This window comes from Dama dama, chromosome 27, assembly GCF_033118175.1.
Source record: "Dama dama isolate Ldn47 chromosome 27, ASM3311817v1, whole genome shotgun sequence".
Taxonomy (NCBI): Eukaryota; Metazoa; Chordata; class Mammalia; order Artiodactyla; family Cervidae; genus Dama; species Dama dama.
This window is the reverse complement of record NC_083707.1, coordinates 35859078-35879474: the sequence shown is the minus strand read 5'-3', so window position 1 is coordinate 35879474 and position 20397 is coordinate 35859078. Positions and strand designations below refer to the sequence as shown.

The window sequence follows — 20397 nt, the reverse complement described above, 5'->3', positions numbered from 1 at the left end:
ACTCGATAACATTAATACATAAAAGGTGATTTAATTGTTTTTTACTAAAATAGTCATTCAATTTAACTATACTTGAAATAGAGAAAAAAACATTAAGAAGCGACTGTACACATATAAAACAGGAAGGCACATGCATGGGAAAAGGGCATAATAGCGTTAAGCCCACTGATCTCCGTTTACTATACATTTTAAACTTCTCTCCAAATAAAAACAAAACTATATATACCTGTTACTTACTGTAGCTGGTATTAATGCAAGAGAATTATAAATGTTTACACAAAAGTTCTCACATAGGGCTTTCCTCCTAACCAGTAAATTTCCTTCGAAAATAAATACAACTTTCCGGTTATTCTTCTATGGTAAGTTTCAAAGAATATAAACTGTTTCAACTGAAAATAAAGCAGCATACTTGCTACTTCAGCCATGTACATGTTATTTATTATATAAACAGTGAGCATGGATATCTTTTATGACCAACTCCCAAAATAAGTAGTAAGATCTTTTCATGTTTAATAGAAGGCTAAGTAAGACACTAAAAAATACATGTATTACTGAAATCCAGTTTTTATGAAAGTCGCATTTTAACACTGGCATTAGTACTTAGTGCCATTTAAACTAAGCCCATTTCTAGTTAAAATAGTGGACATTACAGAGTTATTTTAAAAGATTCAGTAAATCTGGCAATCCACACTTCCCCTAAATAGGGGAAAAAAATAAAGTACTTACAAGTTACAAACACAACAGCAAAACCATGGCATTTTAGTCCAACAAATAAGACAGGGCACATCAATTCTGTACATGGCCAGATACGGTTAGTAATTCTTAAATTCTTAAAACACTTTGTAAAAAGCATCGATCTTGAATTAGCAAAACTAAATTAAAATCTAATTATTTAACCTTATTCATCTTCATACAAGTACCAAAATCTGCTAACTTCAAATGTCCAGATTTATCCAGCAGCATGTTATCAGGCTTCACATCTCTGAAGAGGGAAAAAAAAAAATAGAGTATCTCTGAAACAGGTCATAAGTTGATAAAAATGATATGAGGCAATGATTTTAGGTAAGATATCCTCACTCAGTTTAGGTAAGACCACCTTTAAACTATATGTGCTGTCTCTCCACATCTATAAACTGAACTTCATCAGGGAGACTCTCTCATACGTTATGTCTCAGAAGAAGACATATAATATTCCTTTTGAAGCAGAGTTTGATTCTTCCAAGAGGAAAATCAAGTCATTTGAGAGAGAATAACTATAAAAAATGTAACATTCAAACATAAAAAGTAACTGAAACACACAAGATAGATAAATACATAAATAACCCTAGAAGAGGGTCTTAAGTCACTTGCATTTTTGTATCCCTGGCACTGAGCACAGCAAGTACACAGAGAATCCAATTGGTGTTTGTAAAACAAATTAAACTACCCTTCTAACAAATAAATATGATCTATTCACTAATCAAAAGCAAATTAATTTGAATATAAAAATTAAAAGCATTTAATACCCTGGAAGATACCTTAAAAAAATAGCTTATACATTTTACTTTTCAGGACACTATATAAAAGCCTTATAATCAAATTAAGAAATATTAAAAGAGTATATTTATATCAACACTAAACTGAAATGTTAGAACTACAAATTTCAAAGTTTTAAATCCTGAAATACCACTTATGTAATATGGAAGAATAGGTGGACTCAGAGTGGGATGTGTTAACCAAATAAAGTACTTAGTTTTAGCTTCTCTCTTTGACAAATGAGAAATTTTAAACATTTTTATCTTTACCTATGGATAAAACCCATGGAATGGATTGCATCCAATGCAAGAACTACTTCTGCAGTATAGAATCGGGCCCATTTCTCAGGCACATCATAGTTGCTCATTAAATTTACAAGATCTCCACCAGGCATGTATTCCATTACCATGTAGAGATAACGATCATCTTGGAATGCATAAAATAGCTACACAAATACAGAAGAACAAAGAAATTCATTAAGATTAAGCAAAACTGTTTCATTTAAGAATTGTCAAAAATAAAATAATCAAATGCAGTAGTTGTAAGCACTGTTTTTAAAAAGGAAATAAATACAAACATAAATAGCACAAAGAACTTTGCATATGTCAAGGAATTATTAACTGGTTATTTCTGAGGAGCTGGAGACTTTTTTCTCTACGTTTTCTATACTAATTAAATTACTTATACTGAGAATTTTAAAAAATTATAACATTTATCCTTTCAAAGGATATACAATTCTTCTAAGCAAACATATATTGTAGTTCTAATTTAAATTGTGCATAGTGGGGTTTAATGTTAAATTTATATTGATATCACAATTTTCCAGTAGTCTAATAATTAGGCTTTAGTTTTAATTGTCTCTGACTAGCTGTGTGACTAGGCAATTACATAACCTCTCAAATTATCTGTGATTATATCCTTTTTGGGAGACTATATGGAACTGTGCTGGGACTATACCATATTTGACTTTTATACCTGCTGCCCAGTCTGCATCTAGATGCCTGGCAGTTGGCAAGTACTTAATGAATGTTCAATGAACAAAAGCACAAATTTAATCTATAAATTGAGGATGTAACTAATGGGGATTAACTGCCTTTCCAGGTTGTTAAAAAGAGATTAGCGAATACTGAAAGTACTTTCTACAACAGGTGCTCAGTAAACAACTGCAGTCAGTAGGAGGAACAGCCAACAGAGAAGCAGGAAAAGGGCAACAGAGTCAAAGCAGGAAGGGGAAGGTCCATCAATACGAAACTGGCAATGGTATCAGGCATAAATATATTATACACCCAGGGTTGAAGTTAAGAGGAAAGCAAATTTACAAAAGAACACTCTTTTTTTCTTTTTTGGCCATGACATGCAGCTTGTGGGATCTTAGTACCCTGATTAGGCATCGAACTGGGGCCCAGGGCATTGAAAACCCCAAATCCAAACCACTAGACCACCAGGGAGAATACAAAAGGACATTTTAAGTAAACATGGTAAGATTAGAATAGAACTAAAATAAATGAAATAAGCCCTAGAGAAAAATTATAAATTATAACTAATTTATCTAGGCAGTTATATCTTTAAATTCTTTATTTCATTTTTTTCAACAGCATTTAACAATTTTAGCTATGGATTTAGTAACTTTAGTTATTTTAGTTATGGATTTAGTAACTTATGGGCTTCCCTGGCAGCTCAGCTGGTAAAGAATTTGCCTGCAACGCAGGAGACCCTGGTTTGATCCCTCGGTCAGGAAGATCCCCTGGAGAAGGGAATGGCTACCCACTCCAGTATTATGGCCTGGAGAATTCTTTGGACAGAGGAGCCTGGCAGGCTACAGTACATCGGGTTGCAAAGAGTCAGACATGACTGAGTGATTTTCACTTTCACTTAGTAACTTTAATTATAAAATATATTTAGAGGGAAGGATAAGAAACTAAGTGGTGTCTCATGACTATCCCAGGTTAACATGTACAGTGAATCACTCGGACACCATAATTAAAAAAACATTGCTGATTTGGTGGCAGTTTCCCTATTTACAGACAATGTATCAAGAAAAATAAAGCTTCAAATTCACAAGTTGTAAATTCAACCTTAAACATTTATGTGATGTTTTAAACTTTTTACACATTGAACATTCCCCATATCAGTGGTTCTCAACCAGAAAGGGAAACTGTTGGTGTCGCATGGCCCCCACCCACCCACTCTCCCCAACACACCACAATGTCTGAACACAATTTTAGTTGGTAATAGCTGGTGTGTGGGGTGGGGAGGGCTGCTACTGGGAGGACCTGGGCAGAAGTCAAGGATGCTGTTACAAACCCTATATAAGGCACAGGACAGCCCCCAGCAGCAAAACATCACATGGCTGAAAGGAAAAGGAAAGTCAGTCACACAGTCGTGTCCAACTCTGCGATCCCGTGGACTGTAGCCTGCCAAGTCCTCTGTCCATGGAATTCTCCAGGCAAGAGTACTGGAGTGGGTTGCCATTCCCTTCTCCAGGGGATCTTCCTGACCCAGGGCTCGAACCTGGGTCTCCTGCATTGCAGGCAGATTCTTTACCAACTGAGCTACTAGGGAAGCCCTTATATGGCTGAAAATGTCAACAATACCAAGGCTGACAGACCCTGCTCTATATAGCCGATACAAACAAGAACAGACATTTCAAGTATAAAAAGCCTTATTATGCAAATTTTAAACATATTTCATATTTTTTATACCAATTACTATTATGCTTATTTAGGACAGTTTTCATTACATAGTATAAATAAAGAAGATACAGAATTCATGCTAGGATTTCAGAAATGATCTAGCTTAGTAGTTTTACTCCATTTTTTAAACCAGAAAATCTTATCCCCCTCACATGAAGTCTTAGTAAGAATCCCAATATATAAGACACATAAAACATGCAGCTGCTCTAATTGAAGCAGCAAGAGAAAACCCAGAATGATAACCTACCCAAAAAACTGCTTGCTCCCATGACTCCAAATGAGGTACCTATTCAGTTGAAGATAACCAATCTAAGTCAACTTTCACATTTTTGAGCAATGAAACTGAGGCTCAACGTTGGAAATAACCTGGCCACAACTTCAGGTAGGCCTGTGGCAGTCAAGACCAGGACTTATAATTACTGACTTTCTGGTGTATTTTTCTTTCCACTGAAAAACCTGAAGCCAATACAATATTATTTGGAGGCCTAGCTTAACTTTTTTTCCTTCCTTTCTCCCATTTTCTTCCATTCCATAAAATGAGAGACAAATATTTACTTCCTTCCTAGAGATGGTTCAATAACATTAAATTTTATGATTTTAAAAATGACATATTAGATACTTTTATAACTGCCAATAAATTCTCTCTTACTGTTCACTAAAAAACAAAGTCAGTTTCTCAGATATGTTAAGTTACAAACCAGTACAACAACAATGAAACAACAGCAAAAGCATACCTGAACAACCCAAGGACTGTTAGCAAAAGCCATGATGTCCCTTTCTTCCCAGAAAAAAGCAGAATCAGATCTCTTAATCATTTCAAATTTGCTGAGGAGCTTCATAGCGTATACCTTCCTGGTGGATTTATGCCTTACCTTTGAAATGGAAAATAATGAACCTGTCATTAACATTTAAAGATCAGTGTCTCCACAAACAATTTACTAAATAATCTAACATTACTGTCTTGCTGTTTTAACGTCTCTTCTGAATTACCCCAGTAAGATCACGTTAAGGCTTTAAATACCATAAGTAATGTTAGAAAAAAAAACTTTATTCCCTATATTATGGCATCCATCCCCTTCTCCACTCTGCTATGGATGCTACTTCCTGTTTAAAAACTTACTATGCCACAGCATTTTAGATGGAGTAGTATCAGGAGTAAAGGCTTCTCTTTTGATGCTTGAAACCTCTTCTCTACCCCTGAATGCTTGGGGAAAATATTTCACACTACTGCTGAATGAGACTCTAGGCTTTCATATTGGTAGGCAAGAAAGTCTAGAGCAATTTAAAGCAAGACTTTTATAAAATCAATACTTTTCCAAAACATCATATGTTAAACAAACAAGTGGATTTTTTAATTTTAAAAAGATTTTTTAATCTCATTAAAATAACCTACCAATTGAACTTCTCCAAATGCACCTCTACCAATCACCTTCACTACTTCATAATCTTCAGCTTTCATTCGTAAATCTCTAATTTTATTTATTGTGTCTTTATCTGTATGAAAAGAGAAAGTTTATAATTTTAAATCACTGAAGCAGTTATAACTAAAACTGCTTATTTAACATTCAAGTTCTTGAGAAACAACAAAAAACAAAGATGTGCATTAAAAATTATTTGATACAGGTAAAATATGAAGTTGTAAAAGAAAAATGCTCAATGTGCTGAGAACTGTTTTCAACAAATTCTGAAAAAGAAAAAAAAAAAAAAAATTCTGGAATGACTTCACTCTAGCTGTTAAGTAATTTTATTAAAATCTGACCAGAATGTTTTTTTAAAAAAAACAAACTTTATACTACACATATACTGAGGATAATTAGTTAATTAGTTCCTGGTATTTTTAAGTATATATCAACTTTGAACCAAGGGGCCACAGGTAGACATTTTAGATTAATTAAACAAATCTTCTTTTTATCAAGTCAGTTTTGATAATCCTTTTAAAAAGATATAATTTAAAATATCAAAGGTAAAATAAACATGCTAAAGAATCACATACTTATTACATTTCTCTATTTGAATGGAGACTTTAACTTAAAACACACAGTGGGAATTTGCAATTATTTATATAAACCTGTCACACTACAACTACAATAATTTAAAATCCCCACTGGGTAGATATTCTAATTCCTAATTTGGTCATAGATTAAAATAGGGCTATTTTAATCCACACGGGTCAACACTGGCATGAGATTACATGGAAAAGCTTCACATTTCAGAGTTGTACAAAATACAGGGCAGCTGTTAAACTTAAGTTCTAGTTACTAATAAAAGCTGCATATATCATCTTGTCTTTCTTTTGAAATGCACAATTTAAACTCGTGTTTGTATACCTTATGGACTATAAACACATGCAACAGAGAGTAAACTTTCACATAGGAATAATATAAGTACATTTAATTTTAGATCAAATATCTATTGCAAATGTATCAGCAAGATATAAACAATAATCAATTTACTGCAGAAACATTTGTGTTAACCATGCAGTCTCTATAGTAATCACTGTAGATATAGAAATGTAACTTTAAAAATATAGTCTCTGCTTTTATGCATTTCAAATGAAACAGAAACAAATAATAATACCAAAAAATGCAAAAAAGGGAAATAAAGCACAAGCACAGAGTTTGTGGAATACCAAGGATGACACCTAACCTAAGCCTGCCTGAGAGGGAGATGGCGAGAAAAGGCTTTCTGGAGGTGACAGAACCTGAAACAAGTCTTAAGAATAAAAAAAAAAAAAAAAAAAAAAAGGGAGTAGCAGTTAGCTAGTTGGGAAAAAGAAAAGAGAGACTAACAGGCAGATCAACAAAAAATATTTTTCACATTAAAATTTAAAAGCAGTACAATATGAAAACAGATAAAAGCGTTCTGCTTCAAGGGGATCGTGGTGGTGGCTGGTAGCAGAGGAATTATTTTGTACACCTCTACCGCAGCCCTGAAGAGTCCTGTGGGGTCTGCTGGGAACTAGAACCACCACCTGAAAACCACCACTCTGTGTGGGAAGCCATGAAAAGAAAGAAGGCATAGAAAACAATATAGTCAAATTTACATTTCAGCTACTCCAACGACTATGTAAAAGATAAAATTCAATAAAGGCAAGGCTGGGGGGGGGGGATTGAATTTTAAGAATACTGTAATACTTTAGATGAGAAATAATGAAGTCATGAACCAGATAATGAGTTATATGATAGCCTATGGAGTTGAGAAAGATCCCTGGCTCTGGTTATATGAGGTTTAGAGCCATAAACATGATATTAAGTCTGTAGTTTTGGGCCCCGAAAATATGTCTGCTGCAAATTTATGTGGAAGTAGAGATTTCACTGCTTCTTTTAATTTCTGACAGCACAACTTACAAAGCTGCTCAACATTACTTGTGATTCAGACAATATTAGTTGTCAAAATGACTTCATTACATTTCAGTTTTGCAAAGAAGTGCTGTTTTGCCTTGTAATTTTAGGTTAAAGCAAAAACTGATGTCCAAAGTCAGTGTTCAATGGTAATTCAATGACAGTTGGGAGTGGTTCTCTTCCTGAAGAAAAATCTTCATTTTGGTCAGTTCTTCCTACCACGCAAAATCCCACAGACTGGGTGGCTTAAACAGACATTAATTTTCTCCTGGTTCTAGAGACTCAAAGGCCAAGATCAGGGGCCAGGGAGTTTGGTTTCTGGTGAGATTTCTCTTTCTGGCTTGCTGGCAGCCAGCATCTCTGTGAGCTCACAGGACATCTTGTGTGCTGTGCAGGTGAGGACACTAACCCTGTCACCAATCCCATTTTATCAGGGTCCCACCTTTATGATCTCATTCAACTTGAACTGCCTCTTGTTTGACCCTATCTCCAAATACAGTTACACCGAGGGGCGAGGGATTCGACAGACAGATTTGGGAGGTACACAAATCCATAAACAATCACAATGAAATGTTACCACTGCTAAGACACTGACTTGCTGCATGCAAAGATAAATGGACACACTCAGCTTCAATTACTGTCAAAAATGTACAGAATTGTTCATGTGTAAGTCCACAAGACTGAATAAGGTTTACCACTGATACTGTGGTTCAGTAACACATGATAGATCCAAATACTTTCCAAAAAGTACTTGCTGACGTATAATACAAACTGCAGGCTCTAAATTTTAAACATCTTGTGTTTTCACAAGATCTGTTAGTTCAACTAAGCCATTTCCTGCACCGCACACAATTTTAACTACCACCCTGGTCACACGTCTCAGCAGACCCCACTTCAAGTCGTACTTAGTGTTTCCTCAACTATCTTGCCTGTACTTGTTCCACGCAGACTATACACAGAGGTTAATTCTTTAGTCACTTCAAACTCAGCAATGATCGCTCAAATAAGTAAGAGTCAAGGAAAATCACTCAAAATTATCTTGCTTTTACACTGTCTATTGCTGCTGTTCCCAACAGTCTTGACGCTTTGAGCAACTACTGTTCTTGCCAAGAAGCTAACAGTCTTATTCTCTATACACATTTGCTCTGCTGCTGCAAACACTCACGATCGATCATCAAACAGCTCTGTGTGGCTAACAAATAAGCCACTTGTAAACTTACATAAGGTCGTAACATCTTTTTCTTCCTTTATTTTGTAAAGAAAATTCTGCTGTGATGGGATATTCTCTTTTAAATTTTCCGGGCTTTTCTTACTGTTACTTTCCTGTGAGTTGGGAACGTTATGGTGAGTGCTCGTTCTGCTCCTGTCAGTGCCCACTGCACCCTTTCAGCACAGCCACAGTGTCACTGTGTAGGAACACAACACTTCACCCTCTAACTTGAAGAAATAATCCACACTTCACTGTGGTGCAAAGTAACAACATTCAAGTTCACTTTTCTTTTCCTTTTTTGTTCTGATATGATGGGCATGCACCGACAATGGGGAAAAAAATAAAATGCTGTGGTATGGTGACACACATGGAATGCTGCTGAGTTATAACTGCAGCACTGTGATCTACAGTATGCTGAGCAATGGTGTGAAGCAGTAAAGACGCCGCGTATGATTTCTGTCACTACTCAACTTCCCAACTTGTCCTGTAGCAGAAAAGTAATCAATCACAGACAATACAGAAAAGAATGACAAGGCTATGTCCCAATAAAACTTTACTTATGGACACTGAAATCCATATAATTTTCATGTATCGTGAAACATTACTAATCTTTTGACGTTCTATAAATTATTTTTAAAAATATAAAAACCATTCATAGCTCATAAGACATTCAAAAACAGATGGTAGGCCAGATTTGGCCTGTGGGCTGTAGCTTGCCAACCCCGGCTCCGATGGAAACCCAGCTCCCCTGACTCCACTTTCCCATCAGCTCTACACTGGTGCCCTTTACCCTCCACGTGCTCACCCTCCAGTGGCCCTGGAAGCGGGACAGGGGAACCCCACTGCCATCCCTACACACTCACCCAGTTTTGCTTTTCATGTTTACAAGGTTATATCTCCCACTACCTCTTACTGTCACTGTAATTTACTCACCCCCAGCTCATCACATCTCACTGCCAGATAATTCTGGTTTCTGGTTTACTAACCTTCTCTCCAGTATTCTCCTAATTCTTCAGGATTTTAATACACCCATAGATGATACTTCTAATAACCTGGCCTCTCAATACCTTTAACTTCTCTCTTCCAAGGAACTTGTCCTCCACTTTATCTCAGCCGCTCATTTCCACATACTAGATTTTATCAATATCAGTAACTACAGTCCTCCCTTCATTTCAAATCCTACACTCTCTAAGCACTCATTCAACTTTCCTGCTCACTCCCTCCAATAACTCAACCCCAACAATCCCCAGCTCACCAAGATCTCCCAACCCACTAACCCTATCTGGTTTTACTGTACCTCACTGCACTGAAAGGTTCTCTTTCTTATCTACCCAGCTTAAATTACACAATCAAGTATTATAATTACTCACTTGCATACACCTTTAATGCCTTGGCTCTTTTCTGCCTCATTATAGTTTGGCAAAACCATAATTTCAGCTAAATCTAACTCTATAGCTAACTCAATGTCAGCACCCATGTAGTTGAATACGTCTGGATAAATACATAAAATCATACTGACAGATCCCACTTTAAATCCATAATTGCAAACATAAAGCGTGCCCTTAATTCTGCTTGGCAATCATACATTTCTTTAGTATATTCACTCTTCCACTCTACTAGAGACCATAATTCACATTTTCTTTTCTCTTTTCAAACCTCCCACTGATTCTTGTTCATAGTTAATGACTGTGTTGGCTACCACCCTGAAACGATGAAAAGAAAACTGTCATAGACTTACCATTAAATAGATATATTTATATTATATATTCATATTCAACTACCAGCATGTGCCCTCATATATTTGCTTTCTTCACTTTTACTATTTGAGAAAACTGCTCTCTCACACCAATCCCTCTACCAGTGATGTCATCCTCACCAGCTCGAGGACACAGATCCAGCAATTTTCCCCTCTTTCTGCTGTGTCACTAGCTTTCCCCTTCCTAACTGGATCATATCATGCCATTTTCACTCCCATCTTAAACAAACAAACCTCTCGACGCCATTTCTCTCACTAGCTACTGCCCCATTACTCAACCGCACTATGGCAAAATTCCTCAAAAGCTGTCTGTACTCTGTCTAAATCCTTCAGCTAAAATCCTTTTAGGGTAGTCTTTGGCCATTACCTTTCTATCAAAATTGCTGGTCAGGGAGTTCCCTGGTGGTCTAGCAGCTAGGATTCAATGCTTACACTGCCAGGGCCCGGGTTCAATCCCTAGTTGGAGAACTGAGATCCCACAAGCTGCACAGTGTGGTCAAAATTAAAAACAACAAAAAAGCCAGAATAAAACTGCAAGTCACAGGTGACCACCATGTTGCTAAATTCCCAGTCTTCATGTTGATGTATCAGCAGCGTCTGACAGTCTGATGACCCCTGCTATACTTACTTGACTTCCAGGGTACTACATTCCTACAACAGTACTAAGGATAATCTTTTTCCAACATCAAATGATTTCTTCTCAGCTGCTTTTATTGGTTCCTCCTCTTCTCCCAGATTTCTTTTTTTTTTTTAATTTTAATTTTTTTCATTTATTTTTATTAGTTGGAGGCTAATTACAATATTGTAGTGGTTTTTGTCATACATTGACACGAATCAGCCATGGATTTACATGTATTCCCCATCCCGATCCCCCTGCCCACCTCCCTCTCCACCCGATCCCTCTGGGTCTTCCCAATGCACCAGGCCCAAGCACTTGTCTCATGCATCCAACCTGGGCTGCTGATCTGTTTCACCCTAGATAATATACATGTTTCAATGCTGTTCTCTCGAAACATCCCACCCTCGCCTTCTCCCACAGAGTCCAAAAGTCTGTTCTGTACATCTGTGTCTCTTTAAAAATATGGAACGCTTCACGAATTTGCGTGTCATCCTTGCACAGGGGCCATGCTAATCTTCTCTGTATCGTTCCAATTTTAGTATATGTGCTGCCGAAGTGAGCACTCCCAGATTTCTTAACACTAAATCTTCTCAAGGCTCAGTCTTTCATGATGCAGTCTTCTGTGTTTACACTCATTTATTTGGTAGACTTTTAAAAAGCACTGACAGATCAACAACTCCCAATTTTTTTTTCTTCAGTTCAGACCTCTCTCTGAAACTTAAGATTTAAATATTCAATTGCTTATACAATATATCCACCTAGTTAACAGACATCTCAAATTTAATGTATCTGACTCAAGAGGTGTTCTCACTTCAAACCTCTATCTAGGATTTCAACATGTCAGCTGATGGGTCAGTTTTGCTTGGGGCAAAAACCTAGGGGCATTCTTGACTCCTGTTTTATCTTTTACTCCACATCCTATCTGGCTGACTCTGCTTTTGAAATGTATCTGGAACCTAACTTCTCACCCTCTACACTGCTACCATGCTGGCCCAAGCACCATTATGTCTTCTTTGGACTACTACAATCGCTTCTAAACTGTAATCATTTCTTAACTGATTTCTGGTGTCTAACCCTGTCTCTCAATAGTCTGTTCTTAACATGGGGCAGTACTGTTACAACACAAGTCAGATCATGTCACTCCTCTGCTCAGAACCCTCTAATGTCTTGCCATCTTACCCAGAGCAAAAGTCAAAAATCTTACGATGGCCTACAAGACTCTACATGACCTACGCTCCCCATTCCCTTCATTCTCTGACTACTACTCTCATTCCTACTATTCTCTCCCTTGCTTAACCCTCTCCAGCTGCAATGGCTTCCTTGCTGCTGTCCAAACATGCCAGGTACACTTCTTATGGCCTTTGCACTGGCTGTTCCTCTGTATGCCATTTTCTATCCTTAAACATCCACATGGCTAACCCTCTCAACTCCTTCAATTCTTTTCTCAAATACCACCTTTGAGTGAACCCTATCCCAGTAACTGTACCTAAAACTGCAGAATTCTTAGAACTCCCAAGCCCATTTTCCCCAAAGTAAACATTAATCTGTTTCTTATGAAATTTAATACTAGCAAAATTATAAAACTGCTAAGCCCTTATTACTTCTAAGACCAATAAGCAGGAATGTGTGACCACCAGATCCTTTTAACAATTTGTGATTGTCAACTGTGTTGAGCCAGGTGATGCTGGCAGAAAGCTAAAATTCAGAGAAGTATGAATTCAGAGTGGAGAAGGAAATGGCAACCCACTCCAGTATTCTTGCCTAGAGAATCCTGCGGATGGAGAAGCCTGGTGGGCTGCAGTCCACAGGGTCGCACAGAGTCGGACACGACTGAAGCAATTTAGTGTGCATGCATGTATTGGAGAAGGAAATGGTAACCCACTCCAGTATTCTTGCCTGGAGAATCCCAGAGACAGGGGGGCCTGCTTGGCTGCCGTCTATGGGGTCGCACAGAGTTGGACATGACTGAAGCGACTTAGCAGCAGCAGCAGCATAAATTCAGAGAAGCACGGGTAGCAAGGATGAAATGGGCAAACTGAGTCACAAGAAAACACTGTAAGTTCTGACATGATTAGCTAATCATCTCTAAATAAACACAAGTCATCAAAAGAGAGCGCAGAAAGATTGAAAATTTATAGTTTCAGAGTTATGAAAACTTAAATATTTCAATCACATACAGTCTCTCAAACTTTCTAGAAAGCAAACAGATGGTTTTTCTTTAGAGTATTTTTTTTAAAAATCATACTTTCTACACAATAAATTTTACTTCTAGGAATACATATACGTACAATAGAGTATTATAAAACATTTGAATTGTGTTGCTGAAAAATAATTACGTAGAATGTTGTTCAACATATGATATTAAGCAGAGATTAAACTGCATGTGGTATATGAACTCAATTTTCTAAAAACATAAATATATACTGGTATATATATAGACAGAAAAAAGCCAGAAGGGAATATACCAAAATAATAACTGCAGTAGTTTCCAAGTATGGTGGGATTAGAGATTATTTTATTCTCCACATTTTCCATTTACTTCAAGTTTTCTATGATTCTGTTGCTTTCTAATGAGAAAAAGATATATTTTGCCTAGTTTAGGGTCCTCAATTATAAAGTGCATCATATTTTACGTATCACTATAGATTGTAAGACATCCCTAATTATTTAAAAAATGTTTTAAGAAAATGTCAGAATAAAGTATGGCAATAAAGGCTGTGTACAATACACTATTTGTCCAGTATACTGCCACACGTTGCATAAAGAAATCCAGTACACCTTGCAAACTTCTAGAGTAGTCACACAGCAGTCCTAATAAGCTCTAAAATGATCTAAAACATATCTAGAAAATCTACAATGTAAGATTCAATTCCCTAAATCCTGATTTTGTTTCAATACAACAGTTTATAATAATAATAAATTATTCTATGCCCAAATGTTCAAATAGGATTCAAGCTCCAGCAAGATGGACCATGTTTTGCCAGTGTGCACACAGATGTAAACACACATAAGAGTAATCTAGTTTGAGAAACAGATCAACAAAAATCAAAACCAAACCCCAAACTCCTCAACACAGCGTAAGATGGCTGTTAGATCTCATTCTCCAATCTTTTATTTCTAGATACTCTCAACAATGCTCTGGCAATGCCCAGTTACTTGCAATTTCCACACAGAGATGCTGCTTCACATCTCCAGTCCTTTGCAGATGTTGATCACCCATCTAAAATGACTAGCCCCACTTTATTTGAGCAAGTCACTACCAAGCAAGATCTAATTCTTTATCCATCTTCTCCTCAACCATTCCTGATCCCCTCAGTCTGGGGGGGGTGGTGTCTGGTGTGTGTGTGTGTGTGTGTGTGTGTGTGTGTGTGTTTTGAGCAAGTCACTACCAAGATCTAATTCTTTATCCATCTCCTCCTCAGCCATTCCTGATCCCCTCAAACTGATAGGCTGCCTACTGTGCACACGCCATGTGTGCCCCCCTCCCCAACTCTTTGCAACTCGACGGTGTGTGTGTGTGTGTCTGTGTGTGTGTGTATACGTGTCCATCCCCAACTCTTTGCAACACCGTGGACTGTGTGTGGCCCGCCAGGCTCCTCTGTCCATGGAATTCGCCAGGCTAACATATCCTGCTCCAGGGGAATCTTCCTGACCCAGGGATCAAATCCGTGTCTCCTGTACCTCCTGCACTGGCAGGCAGATTCTTTACCACTGCACCCTGCCTTCCTCCTCTGGGACACCGCTATTTCTCTATTGTTTCATCTGTCAACATGGCCTGGGGTTGTTTGTATTTCTTCTGTTAGATTGTATGTTATCATTTCCTGAAGGGTAGAGACCACACTTCATTCATGAATATGTCCTTGATGTATGCATGTGCTCAATGATACTTACTGAAACATATGATGACGTTATTTACAAATGGCCACACTCACTCACTGCTATTATCTGCTCAGGAACAACGTATATGTTCAGGCACATACATTTATTCCAAAATAATAAAAGTATATAAAAAAATCAATTAATATTTTTTATAATATTAAAAAATCAGTCTTGGGTTTCTCAAAATGTTAAACAGAATTTATGAGACTTGACAATTCTATATTCAGGCATCTACCCAAGAGAAATGAAAATGTATGCCCACGTAAAAACCTGTGCACATTCACAGCAGCATTTATTCATACTATCCCAAAAGCAGGAAACAATCCAAATGTTCATCGACTGATGCATGGATAGATAAAATGTGGCATTATCTTATAAAGGGGGTATTATTTGGCAATCTGAAAGAATGAAATACATGCTACAACATAGATGAACCCTGAAGAGATCATGCTAAGTCTAAAAATTCAGTCATAAAGGATCACATACTGTACGATTCCAGCTATAGGAAATATCCATACTGGCAAATCTATACAGTCATTCCCCAGGGTTGGGGAACTTGGAGAGAAATGGGAAGTGACTGCTAAAGGGTATGGGTATGGGGTTTCTTTATGAGATGATAAAATGTTCAAAATGTAACTGAAGTAATGACTGCACATTATAAATGCAGACAAAAACCAATGAACCGTACACTTTAAATGGATGAATCTTCAGTACATAAATTATATATCAATAAAGTAGTTTTTAAAAAAATCAATCTTGGGTTTGGCAATGATTTTTACAAGCAATAACAAAAGCACAATCCATAGGAGAAATAAATGATAAATTAGAGCTTGTCAAAATCAAAAACAGTTGCTCTGTAAGATAATATGTAGTCTTCTGAGTCTGGAGATGTAGCTTATTGACGCTCCTCCACACTAAGCATCGACTGGACTGGAGATCAGATTCCAAAGAATCAAGTACGAAAAGGAAAAATGTAACTTTCCAAGGGAGAAGCCTGGCAGACACTATCTTAAAACAAGTGATAAAGGTGAATATTATCACTAACAAATCAGGATGATATCACATATATCAAATATAATGTGATGAGAAGCACATGTCATCTCTGTGGTACCCATCCTCAAAACCCATAACCCCTGTGGAATGATGAGAAAACACTGGACAAAACTAAACTGAGGCAAGTTCTACAAGATACTTTATCAATAATCTTCAAAACTGTCAAGGTCATAAAAATAAACAAGGAAAGCTTGAGAACTCTGACAGACTGGAGACGACTACGGAAAAATGGCAACTAAATACAATGCTATATGCTAGACTGGATTCTGGAACCAAAAAAAAAAGGAGATGAGTGCAAAAACTGATATCTAAGTATGCAGTTAATAGTAATAGGCCAACTTTAATTTCTTAGTTTTGTCAATGTACCATGGCTACATAAGATGCTAACATTACAGAAAGCTGGATGCAAGGCAGCTTCAGGATACTCTGTACTATTTTTGCAACATTTCCATGAGTTTATTCCAAGATAAATAATTTATTTTAAAACTAAATAAAGAGAATATTTAACATTTGTGTATGAAAATCTGATTTAGTAATATTTTACTTGTAATAACTTCAAACAAGATCGTGTAATACCCTAAGTTAGACTGCATACTACATTCAATTTTATGGCTCCACTAAAACAATTCTGACTTTTATACCACTTTCTGGTATAAAACTGCATTTTGGCAATACATATACCAAAATGCAAGCTGGATGCAACTTTTGACTCAGAAATTCCTGGAATTTACTCCAAAGAAAGGAAGACCAAGTATACCAAGTTGTATGTACAAAAATGTTAATTACGGCCTTAAGTAGTGAAAAACTGGGAGGAACCTGAGAACCACTTATTATAGAAACAGTTTTTAAAATCATGGCACATTTATTCATCAGACTATGTGTAATTCATTTAAAAATATGTGTTATCCATACTCATTGGCATAAAAAGACACTCTACAATGTGCTTTTTCACTGAACAAGCTATGGATAGCTGACAGAAATGTCCTACTGATTTTTATTTGGGCTGTTCTAACTTTTTGCCCAAATGACAACATAATCTATTGATATTCCAAAGTATTTGCAGACCTGATTTTGCCAGATACATTTAAGTATTAGGTTATGCTCATTAAGAGTATTAGTTTTAAAATATCCTGTCTAACTTCTCTCCAATATACCTCACCAATCCTAGATATTATTATCTTTCTTCCTCAGATTGCTGGGGGTTAAGGGTGTTCTTATTTTAACCTACATTTCTTGACATATTAATGCGTTTGTCCATCTATTAACTGCTCATTGGTCATTTTTATTTTTTTCCTTTATACTACATTTTCAGTTACTTTGTCCACTTTTATAGTTTCTGTTTTTCCTATGGACTGGAAGGATCTCTTCAAACATTAGGAATATAATTGTTTTACATATGTTGTCATTTTTTCCAGTTTTCTTTATATATATAAAGTTTTGAAATGACAAAATCTGTCAATGTTTGCTTTACAGTTTCTAGCCCTGTTATCTTGCTTCAAAAAAACATTAAAAAGTCATTCTCTACTAGGAGATTATACACATAATACTTAAAATTTCATTTAGTACTTTTTCGTCTTTACATCGGTTCAAGCTGTAGAGACAATTTCATTTTCCCTGCAGATACCATTTAATAAGCAGAAAAGTATCATGATTTTAACAAGTTTAAAAAATAAGTATTTTAAATTTTGAAGCAAGCCTGAGTAATGAAATATTAAGACTTTAAGATGGGGAAAAGAGGAACAAACTTTGTGATGCTCATCACTGCCTGTTTACATACATATAAATATCTAATTAAGTGTATAATCCATGAAATGCTGTTTTGGGAAGGAATTTAAGTAGCCACTACAGAAAAGAGAAACTCCATTAAAATACTGTACAGTAGGTTACTAAACATAATTACTTGGAAAAATAAACACTTGGGATACAATCTTTTTACAATGATACATGTAATTTACCCTTTAGTGCAGTGATTTAATACAATAACAGAACCTTTTCAAAGGGGATACCTCGCTGTAGTTTTGATTTGCATTTCTCTAATAATCAGTGATGTTGAGCACCCTTCCATGTGCTTTTTGGCCCTCTGTATGTCTCCTTTGGAGAAATGTCTATTTAGGTCTCTGTCCATTTTTTGATTGGGTTGTTTCTTGATATTTTCGGAAATTAATCCCTTGTCCTTAGCAGTGTTTGCAAATATTTCTTCCCAGTCCATAGGCTGTCCTTTTGTTTTAAGGTTTCCTTTGCCATGCAAAAGCTTTTAAGTTTAATTAGGCCCCATTTTATTCATTTTTTAAATTTCCATTAATCTAGGAAGCAAAAAATCCAAAAAATAAATTATTGCTGTGATTTATGTCAAAGAATGTTCTGCCTATGTTTTCCTCTAAGAGTTTTATATTATCTGGTCTTACATTTAGGTCTTTAATCCATTTTCAGTTAATTTTTTTAGATGGTATTAGAGAATGTTCTGCGGTCCCGTTTTCCCAGCACCACTTACTGCAGAGACTGTCTTTTCTCCATTGTATATTCTTGCCTCCTTTGTCGCAGACTAATTTACCATAATTGCACAGGTCTCTTTCTGGGCTTCCTGCACTGTCCCACTGATCCCTGTCTGTGTCATACCAGGCCACACTGCTCTGACTCATGTAACTCTGTCACATAGTCTGGAGTCAAGGAGCTTGGTTTCTCCACTCTACTCTTTCTCAAGCTTGCTTTGGCTATTCAGGGTCTTTTGTGCTTCCACACAAGTTTAAAATATTTTGTACTAGGTCTCTGAAAAATACTGATCCATAAATTGCCTTGGGTAGGATGGTCATTTTAACGATGCTGATTCTTCCAATACAAGAACACAATATATTTTTCCATTCTGCTTGTGTCATCTTCAACTACTTGCATCAGTGCCTTAGAGTTTTCAGAGTACAGGTCCTTTGCTTGCAGGTTTATTCCTAAGTATTTTATTTTTTTTGATGCTATGGTAAATGGGAGTGTTTCCTTAATTTTTCTTTCTGATATTTCACTTTTAGTGTATAGAAATACAATAGATTTCTGTATATTAATTTTGTATCCAGCAACTTAATTCATTGATGAATTCTTGTAGTTTTCTGGTAGCATCTTCAGGATTTTCTATGTATAGCACAATGTCATTTGCAAACAGTGACAGCTTTACTTTTTTCCAATTTGGATTCCTTTTAACACTTTTCTTCTCTGACTGCTGTGGCTACAAGTTCCAAAACTATGTTGAACAGAAATGGCCAAGAGTGAGCAGCCTTGTCTCATTACTCATCTCAGAAGAAATACATTCAGATTTACACCATTAAGTATGATGTTAAGGTCTGGTCATACATAGCCTTTATTATGTTGAGGTATGTTCCTTCTATGCCCATTTTGAAGAGCTTTTATTACAAGTGGATATTGAATTTTATCAAAAGTTTTCTCTATACCTATTGAGATGATCAGATGCTTTTTACTCTTCAATTTGTTAATGTGGTGTATCACACTGATTGATTTCCAGATATTGCAGTATCTTTGCATTCCTGGAATGAGTCCCACTTGATCATGGTATAACATCTTTTTACTTCATTGCTAGAATTGGTTTGCTAGTATTTCGCTGAGCATTTTTGCATCTACATTCACCAGTGATAGTGGCTATGATTTTCTTTTTCTGTGATATCTTTCTCTGGTTTTAGTATCAGGGTGATCGTGGCCTCACAGAGTGGGTTTGGAAGTATTCCTTCCTCTGCAAAATTTTGGAATAGTTTTAGAAGGATAGGTATTAACTGGTCTACAAATGTTTTGCAGAATTCACCTGGGGAGCCACCTTGTCCTGGACTTTTGTTTGTTGGGAGTTTTTAAATTACTGATTAAATTTCAGTGCTGGTAACTGGTCTATTTGTATTTTCTATTTCTTCCTGGTTCAGTCTTGGAAGATTGTGCCTTTCTAAGAATTTGTCCATTTCTTCTGGGTTGTCCATTTTACTGGTATACAGTTGCTCATGAAAAGTGAAAGTGAAAGTCACTCAATCGTGTCCAACTCTTTTGAGACCCCATGGACTATACAGTACATAGAATTCTCTAGGCCAAAGTACTGGAGTGGTTAGCCTTTCCCTTCTCCAGGGGATCTTCCCAACCTAGGGAACGAACCCAGGTCTCCTGCATGACAGGCAGATTCTTTACCAGCTGAGCCACAACGGAAGTCCAAGGATACTGGAGTGGGTAGCCTATCCCTTCTCCAGGGGGTCTTCCCAACCCAGGAATTAAACTGGGGTCTCCTACACTGCAGGTGGATTCTTTACCAACCGAGCTATCAGGAAAGCCCACAGTAATCTCTTAAGATTCTT

General features: G+C 36.6%; 1 protein-coding gene and 1 non-coding gene across 3 annotated transcripts in view; both read right to left on the bottom strand.

Annotated features, from left to right (window-relative positions):
* The window catches only part of ROCK1 (Rho associated coiled-coil containing protein kinase 1), a 119286-nt gene that overhangs the window by 61598 nt on the left and 37291 nt on the right, over nt 1–20397 (bottom strand). For both annotated transcript variants that reach the window (XM_061130845.1, XM_061130844.1), the window contains exons 3-6: nt 5602–5702; nt 4943–5080; nt 1785–1960; nt 898–982 (exon numbers count right to left, since the gene is read on the bottom strand). In XM_061130845.1, the coding sequence (XP_060986828.1) occupies nt 898–982; nt 1785–1960; nt 4943–5080; nt 5602–5702 (500 nt within the window). The remainder of the gene's footprint in view (nt 1–897; nt 983–1784; nt 1961–4942; nt 5081–5601; nt 5703–20397) is intronic.
* Nucleotides 11591–11697, bottom strand: LOC133047904 (U6 spliceosomal RNA). The gene has a single exon (XR_009690906.1). It is a non-coding gene; the product is annotated as a U6 spliceosomal RNA (small nuclear RNA).